The sequence below is a fragment of the Prinia subflava genome, chromosome 11 (genome assembly GCF_021018805.1).
Source record: "Prinia subflava isolate CZ2003 ecotype Zambia chromosome 11, Cam_Psub_1.2, whole genome shotgun sequence".
NCBI classification, from domain to species: Eukaryota; Metazoa; Chordata; class Aves; order Passeriformes; family Cisticolidae; genus Prinia; species Prinia subflava.
The window spans coordinates 268,648-280,670 of NC_086257.1; the positions used below are offsets into that span (position 1 = coordinate 268,648).

The following is a 12,023-nucleotide window of genomic DNA, read 5'->3' on the forward strand; positions in this document are numbered from 1 at the left end:
ACTTCTTCTTACTCTATCTAAAGTTAGGGTTTGTGTACTGGACTGTCTGTCAAAATTTACTGTACATTTTCATTAAGAAAGGGTTGGGTTTTCCTTTTATTTTAGACAACTGATTCATATCTATTTGAAAATAATTTCATATTCCTCTTTTTAACTGCATATAGTAATTTAATTCATTGTACTGCATAAACCGTACTGAGTCATGCTTTCAGAAATTCATTTAGCATCTGCAACAAGACATTTCAAGATATGGTTTATGGTTGTTTCACATCAACAATAAGATATTTCAAGTAAGAGCATTTTTCCTGGCTGAATAGTCTGTTAGTTTGAGACACATTTACAGAGTACAATGGTTGTGTGTACAACCATACAGCATATGTTTATTTAATCCCTTCTCTGGTATATTTTTTATTATCCATACAAGTGGCCACAACTACACAGAATTTGGACAGCTAGAAAGCAATCCCAAGATACAAAATACATGCTTACCAACTGCAGTTACTGCTCCTCAACAAGGACCAATGCACTAACATGGAAGCAATCTGGGAAATGACAAACTCTGTGGAAAAAATTGTACATTTTTGCAGGCAGATGAAATACCATTTTTACTGTTAAGAAATGATGAAATGTGAAATAGAATTGTCTCAGCCCATTAGAGCACAGCTGTTACATTCAACATGATGAGATTATTTCTCAGCTCTTCAAAATCCTACACTCTTGGTAACATATAATGTATTTAATAACTATATAGTTAATTGTAACTAGAATAACCCCTTTCACCAAACTGCAACAATATTCAGGGTGAATGTCAGATTCCCGCCCTGCTGCTCATCACAAGTCATGTTTTACAGTTCCTTGCTCAGGATTTCCTCTTCTTTTTCCTCTCCTTTGTGTTGCAACCTGAACTTGCAAGGCTCATTCATCTTCTCCCCTGTCCATCAGACTTTGGGTACTCCTCATGCTATGGCTTGTTTTGGGAAGGTGGGCAGAGCACTGACAGCAAACAGCCAATGCCAAGGTGGTCACTGCTTGCTCATGTGACCTAAACCCAATCCTGGCAATTCATCGTTTCCTACAATATGGTTTGCACAATTTACACCCACTAGGCACAGAGATGAGGGAAGCAGAGAGCTCCCTAAAGTCACTACTGGAACCCTGAGTGTTCCTGGTCTCCACTTTACGCCAATCCTTGCAGACAGAGCAAATGAAGAAGAAATCAAATTCTTATACCCTTGGGTCTTAGTGATGCAGTGGCTCTTCCAGCACAAGGATTTCAGTTCTGGTTTAGAGTTCAGGTACAGGAGACAGAAGCAGATGAAGGAAACACATCAATGAAAAGACCAAAGCTGACTTTGTACAACCTCCCTGTTTGCCTGAGTGGCTTCTGAGCCAGAAAGCACAGGTTTGCTTGGGGTGTGCTTGAAAACAAACCACATGGTCATCATGCCAGCCAGAGACCAGAAATAGATCATGAATTTGCAATATAAGGGTAGGTATGGCAGTAATCAGAATAGGCACAATTCTTTACAGCAGTTAGTGCCTGGCTAGAAATTTTGAGCATTTGTTTTAGAAAGTAGGTGCATTCTACTGACATGTGAGGAGAAGCAATGTTACCTGTCTTAAGTGAAAGTATTGGTTAATAGCTGCCAGCTAGTGTAGGGACACATAGAAACATGGGCATATGAATGGCAATGCCTGTTTTCACATTAATGACAGCAATCTAATTTTTAACAAATTATACTTTGTATTATTGTTTGGTTGGCTCCAGCATTTATTGGTTGGCTTTGTTAAATCATACCCATATAAAAGTCACGGTCAAATTCATATCATATGAGAACTTATCCTAGATTACAGAAAAGATTTTTTTAAAATCAAGTTTCAATTTAAATTAATTGTTCTCCTTTGACAATCTTATGTAGTAACACACAACAACACAGAGCACCTTAAACAGAGTGAACTGACAGTGACTCATTTAAGGAAATACCAGGGGATTTAGTTTATGTATTAAAAACATTTTATGAAAAGGTAAAAAATAAAAGACTGAAGGAATGAACTGGGATGAGGAGGGATTCACAGCTTCTCTAGTAAATGACCAAAGGCAATGAACTTGATAACTATCTAAAAATATTCAAAGGATATAAATCATGGTTAGAGGAACTATTCAGAGTGGTGCAAAAGGGTATAACTGGGACTAATGAGATAAAAATTACAAAAAGGATTCTTTAAATTCATCTTCAGGAAAAGCTTCCTAATGGTGGATTCTAATAGACTCTAGAACAATCTCTCAGGGGAAGCGGTAGAAGCTCCAGGCTTAAAAACATTTAAGTAGGTTGAAGCACCCCCACCTCTAACGCTAAAAAATATATTCTAGGAAAGAATTTGACACTGTTATCATAATATTCTACTTGCACTACTTTTTCCTTTTGTCTACTTATCTTTATTTCTAGGATTTGATAAATCTAGTATGAACTTCTAAACACACTGACGTTGAGATGAAACAGTTCTTAGGAAGCCCACTCATAGTGTGTATTACCCTACAAAGCAATAATCCACTGTGGTGTATCCTCCCATCCCTGGCGTGATGATTCTTTTGAATAGAACTGCCTGTTAAACACAGTCAAATATTTACTCAACTGGTGGTGCAGTATTTGTAACAGAATACATATAATAATCACATCTCTTTTCAGATGTACCTCTCCTTTTTACATCAGTTTGTGGAGAAGCCAGAAACAAATGTGCCAGTAGTTGATTCTGAGAACAGAGGCAACTACTTCAGCTCTCAGACTGGCACAAGGAGGGTCGTTATCCTATAGAAAAGTTTTCTATCATGTATATTTTCAAAAATTGGGAGTCCTAACTATGTGGCCACTTAGGAGATTGTATCACTACAAAAAGTTTACTTGAGGGCATTTTCAATATGGAGTATAGTGTGCCTTGGGTTTCTCCAGCTCCTCATCAACCCATGGAGTATGTTTGTTAAAATCTCTAAAATTAATCAACAACTGTATGTGGACAAAAGTTCCATTTCTTACCTCAAATTAAACTGTGAGGTAACTGTACCCTCAAACTTGAGTCACAGCAGACAGAATGTTTGCTCCAAGCCCCCTGGGATGGCCTTGGCTTTAAATTTTTCTACTTAATTCACACACAGTTAAGCAACACCTCCTTAGTTACTACTAATTTACTAAATTATTAATTAACTAAAAAAAAAAATTAACTAATTAACTAAAATTAATTGAATTAATTAATTAACTAAAAAAAAAAAAAAAAAAAACCTACATAAGTAAGCCCTGCTCCCTTACCAACTCTGCTGGAGGTGCTGTAACTGGAACTCAAGGAGGCACCTTCAGCATTGACCAGGCTAGAAATGTGCAAGTTCTCCTTCATCACCACAGTCACCACCTCCCCATGGGCACCATTCTGCCATTTTCTTGTACACGTGTATACGTATGCAGGCACATATCTGTGTATTGCATCTCTGTCTGGTCATCTCAGAACCCTTCGACACCCTACATTCATTCTCGTTCATTGTGACAGTGTCAGTCCTGGCATGAAAACAGAAAATGTTTCCATTTTCCTTAATATTTGACACTCAAGCTTTTATGTCTCTTTCTGTTCTACAAGACTAAATTTCAACTGTTTTTACATCACTGTAAACCTTAACTCTTTCTGCTATTCATGCAGTAGTCTCTTCTACCTTCCTGTCCAGTCTTCCGTAAATAATAGTTTGACTTTCTAGTGGAACTGACTGTAGTTGATCCATTCCACATTCCAAAGAGCATGCCCAGTTAAAACAACCACCCACCTTCTCATCTACTGCACATTATTCAGTTTGTAGACAAGGATTTATTGCCAATTTTAGTACTGGTTTGAAATGTCATTGTAGTCACAGACTTGGTCAAGGTTGTCTGATCAAAGTCTTTTGTAGCTGTTTATATATTTAAGGGAGGCAGGAGTAGGAAAAAAAAAGACATTGAAATTTTAATAATTTTTTGCTTCTTTCCCCCGTAGTATATCCTGACACTTTCAGCCAAAAATAGTTTCATGGGTTAGTACACCAAAAGACACCTGGAACAACTTTATACCCAGCTGGGAAGTTAAATGCCTCTGAAAACCCAAAACTGTATCCAGATTTATACAAAAGGAATAGATAGGGCTGCAGAGAAGCATTTTACTCCCATGAAACTTTCTGGGTTTCTGAAGTACAAGGATAGAAGACCATTGTAAAATCTTTGTTCATTATTTGGAGACAGCTTCTCTTTGTGTTTGGCAAGCTTTGTGCAGCTTTCCCAGGGAAAGCTGAACTCTTTCACTGTACACTGTTCTTAACTGGGAAAAAAAAAAATCTGCTGCTTCTTTGTTCTCAGCACAGACATAAATAGTGACAATACACAGGTGTGGAGCTTCAACAGCTGATAAATGCAAAAATTTCCCATGAGCTAGTATGGAAAATAAGAATGAGAGCTTTTCCTGAACTCTGTTTCACACATTTGTAGTGCTTCATGCTGCTGAGAGTGTGTCTTTCTAGGCAGTAAGTAATGAAGCACCACCCCAGGGCTCTCCACTGTAACCACTGTACCATTCCCTCTGCACATGTTTGGAGTGCTCCACCATGGAGGGCTGGGAGCAGAGCTGCAGGAGAATTATCGAATCATGGTTCACCACCAGGCTCTTTCACAGGGCTGTTAAAAAGCGCCAGCAGCACTATTCCTGTTGCCAGCAGAGACATGGAAACCATAACGAGCAAACCACTGGCAATGCCTACTCCAAAGGCAGCAAAATGCCTCTAGGGAAAAAGGGTACCTGCTCTGGTGCCTGCCTTTTCATCGCCAGGAATAAAGTTATGAACATACAAAAGGTCCTGGGTTCATTTTATTCTGCTAAGTTTCAATAATGAGGGCTACAGTTGTTTATTATTTTAAACCCCTATGTTAGACAGAGGCTTATGAAATTAAAGTCTTTGCTCCCCTTTCCTTTTTGCACTGTTCACGTGTTGTGTGTTTTTAATTTATGGCCTTGTCTTTTTCAAAGAGAAACAAAACCAAAAAGAACATACCAGGCTTGAATCTCACTAATCTTACAAAGCTGATGAATTATAATTACTTTCTGAGATATCACTGGAGCAATTTTCTCAATATATTTAGCAGGAATATTTTTTGTGATTGGGTGTGTTAAGTGAGTATGAATTTAGCTCTTCTGTAGCTTTAGTGGTTATCTCTATTCTTTGTGTCTTTATTCTCCATGCTAACAAAAACAAAGTTGGATTCCAGGAGAGTCCAGCAACCAGAAGTCTGATCATTGGATACACAATCTGAGACATGCAGCTTTAGGGAACCTGATCATTTTAGTTTACATTACTTCCCACACATTGCTTGTTATGCCTTTCTTCATTAAACAGAACAAAACAAAACAAAATGAACAAAACAACACAACAACAACAACCAAACAAACAAATAAAAACCAAACCAAAACAAAGAAACACACCCAAATGTACAAAGATTGTACAGGATTGCAGCTTCTGGCTGCTGTAAAAAGTATTTTTACAAAATGTGTTTTAAAAAGTGTTGCATGGTTTGGTGCATGGGAGTATTGGTTTCTTTGGGAACACCAAGGTCTTTGAGGGATGGGCTGGCTGCTAGTCCCATGGCTTTGTTGTGCAGTTTGCAGTGGCCCTGGGGTGCTGTGAGCTCTGCAGGCTCTGGGGGCAGCGAGGCCATGCAGGAACAAGGCCTGGCAGCTCCCTCAGCTGTGCTGTGAGGGAAAACCTAATGCCATTCTGTGGTTGGTGATACTGGTTGAAGCATGAGGGAAATTATACAGCACAGGATTGTATACAATCAACAGGAATTAATTTAGTGACTTAGAAGATGGTTTCATTTCTTCGGCAATCTTTTTGATATTTATATTTTGTCATTTGGGTTTTTTTCTGCTGTCTCCTTAGATTTGCTCACTTGTCATAGAAGTGCTTTAAGCAGTTGCTCCATAAAGGTCAGCAACTACAGGGATCACCCAGAGGGGCATTAACCCCAAAAGCAGCTTTTGAAAGCCTAGATGAGGATGCTGCATCATCCAGGTTGCTCCCAGTATTTCCACTATTTTTATTCAGTAATTTTACCAGGGCAGAACCTGATAAAACCATATAAGCCCACCTGAGACTGGGGATATCCTAGATTTAAGATAGTTATTCTGGTCAGCATGTGTGAATTCAGGGAAGGGAAAGCCCCTTAGAGGGCAAATAAAACTCACAATTTCCTCTCCCTCTCTCAGTATCCATATGTTTTTGCAAACATCCTTAATTTTGGTATTATAATTTCTATTTCAGGATAGCAGAAGCAGCTCCATCCCACCAGACTTTTACCTGCTGTCACCCCAGTAAAGTCTTTCCTGATGCTGTTCTGTGGAGATGGAGAGCTGTGTGTGCTGGCACCAAAACTTTGAGAAGAGGCAGTATTGTGTCCCAGTGCACTGAGACCCCTGCCAGGGAGAAGTGTAAAGCTGCCTCTGAGATTACTGCTGGGGAAATGGACAGCTGAGACATAAATTATTAATGTTTTTACTATTTATATTTTATCAAAGCTCAAAAGGCTTTGCCACAGTGAAGTAAGGGCTGCTACTGCTTTGAAGTAAGGGCTGCTAACCCTAATGGCTTCTACCCTCTGCCCATCCTTCACCTGGGGCTGCTGATCTCCCAATCTCCCATGACATTATTTTCAGTTTAGAGTCAGATAGGGAGAGCTCCTGCAATGGATTTCATCCCCACAGGAGGAACTTTAGAACCCTCTGATCCTTTCTGAGCCTTACTTTGTTCCAGAATGGAGTAAGGATGGTGCTCAGCAAGCTCAGCATCACCACATGCCAGACAGGAAAATAAACTGCTCCCTCCCATTAGCCTCTGGTGAGGTAAAAAGCAGTCCCATCACCACTGCAAGGTATTACCTGTTGGGATGAACAAATAGTAACAGTTTATTTTAATTAGTATTAAAGATGTCACAAACCCTGCATGTCTATTTCTACTTTGAAGTGGTGTCAGCCAGTGCAGTAAATATTGAGATTAACCTCAATTGTGCATTTTAAAGTTTACGTGCAAAGATAAAACACACCTGTGGAGGGGATAGAAGTGAAAGAGAAATGGGAACTATTAATCACAAATAGCCACTTAGGCAGTTATATTAATTCAGATAACATCTTCAGTTTGCATTTGTAGGTTTTTGCAGTCTTTCCTAGCCTTAGATTAGAACTTCAAAGAACTAAAGGCATCATTGATGCCATTTTAGACCTCTGTTGTCATCTCTGGATTCCTAATGCCATGAATTGGGAGTATCTCTTCAGAACTGCTTTCTTTGGATACACTTGTTTATTGCTAGTGTAAAAAAGCTACCTCACCACAAGACAGACCCTGAGGGGCTGCAGTCCAGGGAAGGGAATGGAGCTGGGGAAGGGTCTGGAGTACCAGGCTGATGAGGAGCAGCTGAGGGAGCTGGGGAAGCTCAGCCTACAGAAAAGGAGGCTCAGGAGGGGCCTTTTCACTGTCCCCAGTTCCCTGAGAGGAGGTTGCAGCCAGGTGGGGTTGGTTTCTCTTCTCAAGTAACAGGTGATAGGACAAGGAGAAACAGCCTTGAGCCATGCTGGGGAGATTTAGATTGAATATTGGGGAAAATTTCCTCATTGAAAGGACGGTCAGGCATTGGAAGAGGCTGTCCAGGACAATCACCATCCCTGGGAGAATTCTAAGGCATGTGACTGGGGGGCCTGGGGACGTGTTAGCAGTGGGCTTGGCAGTGCTCAATGATCTTAGAGGTCTTTTCCAACTTGAATAGTTTTACAGTTCTAAACTATTTAGAGAGGAAAGGAGAGACTTCTGGCTTTTGATTACGGGCAGAAAACACCCACGTGTGTGTCTTCATGTACATATGTGTGTATATGTTCTGGTTGTTTTTTAAGTAAGTAAGTAATATCAAAAAATAATTTCTGAAGGGGAGGAAATATTGTTAGAATTGTTTTAGATAAAGTGATAATTCTCTGATTTTCTAGTAGTAGTTTTGCTCAGGAAGCCACTGCTCTCAGTGCTATACAAATATTCGAGGGCCCATTTTGTGAAGATGTATCTCATTCTCACTGCCATTTTGTGAAAAGGATGTTTCTATTTATTTGAATGGAAAATGCTGCATAATGCACTCCAACGAGTAATCTAAAATAAGTACAGTGATACATTTTAGTTTGCTGAATATCTTACTGCAAACCAAGTTTTAGTGATAACACACATGCCTGTATTACTTTGCTTAGGTTTAAAAATGTAGGTTTATTTACAGTAGAGAAAATACTTTGTTTGCTTCTTGTGTAATGTATGAGTACAACCTGAAAAGATCTGCTTCTAGTAACAAAAAGATAGAAGTCTATTAGACGGAGAAACACACTGATGAATTCACAGATATATAAAAGAATTAAAGGCTGTCAATAAGTTTGTAAATTGCTGTTTTTGAGTTGCCTTAATGTTTCCTGTGATAACAACAACAGTAACAATAATAATAATCAAGAGTAACAGGAACTTTAAAATAATTTAAGTCCAGTTCTAAATCCAAAATTGACTTTTAAATATTTGCATTTAATTTTAAATCCTTTTTTTTTCTGAGCAGAAAGATTTGCTGTGTGCTGATAACAAGCATCATGAAAAGCCTGCTTTATGTCACAAAAAAATTAAAACTAGGAAATAATCTAGGATACTAGGATGGTAGGAACTGATCTAACGTAACATTGTTGTTCAAGATAATCAGAAATATTACTATCAATATTGTATTAAACAGAAATTGTGGAAATTTTTACAGTTGTTATTCTTGCAGATAAAATGTACTTATGTGGCCTTGATTCTACAAATATTCTTTTAAGTTTAATACATGTGAGAGAATAAAATGAAACAGTATTGATAACAAAAGAAAACTGCTGTATTGCCAATCTTAACAACCATATGACAATGTGATTGCTGGCACAACAAATAAAAGCATGAATATCATTTACTTTCCAGTTATTCAACTACAAATCCTAGTTGCTATATTTCCCTTCAGCTATCAAATGCAGAAACTGGAATAACAGGAACCCCCAAACACATGATGTAGTCCCTATGTCCCACGACATTCAGGAGCTGTTAATAACCCAGCGTATTGGTGGTGCTCCAAGTACCCTTTGCAACTTCAGCCACCATTCAGGGTGCTCAGGAAGGTCCTGTTGTGGCAAGATTGACTGGGAGAATGGAGAAGAGGAAGCAGCTCATTTTAAATGGCAGATTATAAAAGCAAAAGTCAAAGATGAAATGGCAAAGAAAACAAAATACTCAGGAAAATAACCTAGACAAGCCACTAAGCAGCATTCACTTCCATGCCATTTTGTTTCTACACATTGGAGCAGCTACACCAGCAAGTGCTGCAGCATTTGGTAAGCAGAGCAGTTGAAGACGCAAAGGTACTTAAGGAAAGGGGACAAAAAACACACCACACAAACATATCAACACATTGTATACATAGCTCTGCTTTTTCCTTTTTTTTCCTTTTTAAACAGTGTTTAAGAAAAATATCCTGTGTTACCATAACAAACTAAAATACTCTTTCAACCTTTTAAGATTTTAGGTTTTGTTTCCAACTATTTTGGTTCCATGTAGGTTTTATTTGTCTACTTGTCTACTTTATAAAACCTTCTCTCAACATTAATGGCTTAGGAAGAAGAAATAAGGGAGAATTATGAGCACGGAAGAGGGCTCACAGTGTTGTTCCTTTCTCTTGTGCACTACAGACAGGAAGGGGTACAGAAGAAATAGGACACCATGTTTTTACAGAATACAGTCAGACAGGAATTCCAGCTGGCCTTCACTAAGCAAAAGGGAACATTTTCCTCATCTAAAATAATTGTTTAAATCCCAGCCATACATAGCTATGAAATAATGGGGTAACTTATTTTCCATTAGTTCAGTAAGATGCTGCAGCAAGCTAATGATTCCAAGAGACAGACGGTTTAAAGTATCAGTTTGCTGCAAATTGCTCAATCCATAACTAATGAGCAGTTCTACAGATTTTCACTGACTCAATCCCATTAGAATTTATAGTTTGCATAAGGCCATATTATGCATAATATGCAATATGCAAAAGACCATATCAGTCTGTGGACACAGAACAAGCTGGGGAGGGGGTTGGGTAACCTTCAGCAGCCCCTTCTTGTTGCTGTTTTTTTAAAACTCATTTTTAATTTCTATTGTTACGTTGGATAAAAATCCCTCTCTTCAGGGTCTGACAGCATGCCTGAAAAAATACACTGTCCATGTCTACATAGGCACACATGCATCCCCTGTCAAGTCATAGATATTCCCTTGTAGAAGACAGTTAACATCCAAAAGGCAGGATGAGATGACAGATGTAATTCAGCCCCCGTAGCATTCAAGCCCTGCCACAGTTTGGAGGTGGATTATGTTTTTTACACCTATAAGAATGTGGAATTAGATGACACTGGTATTTAGACCCATAGAAGTAATTCTTCATAACAAGCTGAAATCTCTCGTATGAAAAAAATAGCAAGGGCAAAAACTTCTATGGATGGAGTGACAGGACTTTTGTCACACATCTGCAGGGTAGAAACAGGAAATTGAGAACTATGCTTGCTAACAGATCAAGTTCTGGATTGCTTTATTACTGCATGTGCCAGGAGGTTTGTACCACATTTTCCCCAGGCTTTTTAAGAAAAGGGTCAGTTCTATCATTATCAATTACTACAACAAGATAATTTTAGGCAAAACAGTTATAGGCAAGCAGAAGTTCAAACCCTGTCAATGTCATAGACTATGAAAAAACATTGTATTGGTTGTTACAAAAGACCTGTGGCTGGAGGGCTGTTTGTTAGTAGGGAAGTGTTGAATCATCCCACTCCAACTGCTCTTGCCTGGTGGCATTCTGTTTGTCTCCCTTTTGGACAATCACTTCCTCCTCCTCCTCCTCCTCCTCTTCCTCCTCTTCACTGTCATCTGATTCAGCACTGGTTGTGTCTTCCTCTTCATCATCTATGTCTTCTTCCTCACTCTCCACTTCTGTCTGGTGTGGCTTTTCATATTTCTAAAATACATTTAAATAAATGAGACAGTAGCAGAAATGTGCCTTCTTGCTATCCAGAGCTGTCTCAAATGAGCATTTAGAAATGCTAGCATTATGTGATTATTAGGCATCAAATTCATACAAGTTAGTAGCAAACATTCAAAAACTACTGTAAGAAGAATGGAATGTCAATAAGCAATCTCTTTGTTAGCCACACTGCCAAAATTTAAACCTCGAACATGAGTTTCTTTAAAAATTGCTGACAATTTCCCCTCCTTTTAGTGTATGAATGCTTACATTAAAAAGTTAAAATCAAAGCAACTGTATAATCTTGGGTACCTAAAGCCAGACATGCATGGAGTGGAAGTGATGCTGTACCAGAGAGTTCTTCACCATCTTCTTTAGTAATTATACATGACAGGAAACCTGAAGCTCTCAATTATATCTGCTCAAGGTGTGCAGAACTGAGAACTGGGCTGGTCTCCTGAGTGTACAACACACAGCTGAACAACTGCACCCTGAAAGAGGCTCAGACCCAGTGCCAGCCCAGCCCGTGGCTCCTGGCAGTGCCAGCATACAGTGCTGTGCCCCCGTAAAGTACCTCCATGGGGTTGACAGTGATGGTGAGAGCAGAGTCATCCCAGTCCATCTCGTTCTCCTTGGCTCCCTCATGCCCCATGGAGCCCTGCTGGCGGGCTGTGCGGAGCCGGAACACACCCAGCGTTATCACCAACACCAGGACACTCACACAGATGATGATAACGATCGTGGCCACACTGGGAACCACTGGGACAAAGGGGGGCAAAGGGAATGCAGTTACACTTGTGGAACAAGTCACCTAAACCCCACAAACCTTGTTAGTTTTCAACCCACAGCACCCCCTCCTTTGGACTGAGAATCAGGACAGACACCTGCCATGGTCTGGGATGACAGAAAGTGTTGACCAGTGCCCACCCA

At 39.4% G+C, this 12,023-nt stretch overlaps 1 protein-coding gene across 4 annotated transcripts in view; it reads right to left on the reverse strand.

The window, feature by feature from the left end:
• The window catches only part of CLSTN2 (calsyntenin 2), a 353,548-nt gene that overhangs the window by 26,481 nt on the left and 315,044 nt on the right, over window positions 1–12,023 (reverse strand). The window contains exons 16-17 of one of the 4 annotated variants that reach the window (XM_063408692.1): window positions 11,668–11,852; window positions 10,918–11,087 (exon numbers count right to left, since the gene is read on the reverse strand). In XM_063408692.1, coding sequence (XP_063264762.1) covers window positions 10,918–11,087; window positions 11,668–11,852 — 355 coding nt within the window. Of the gene's footprint in view, window positions 1–5,325; window positions 11,088–11,667; window positions 11,853–12,023 lie in introns of those variants that run through there. The other 3 variants (XM_063408691.1, XM_063408690.1, XM_063408693.1) reach the window with 3 other exon arrangements.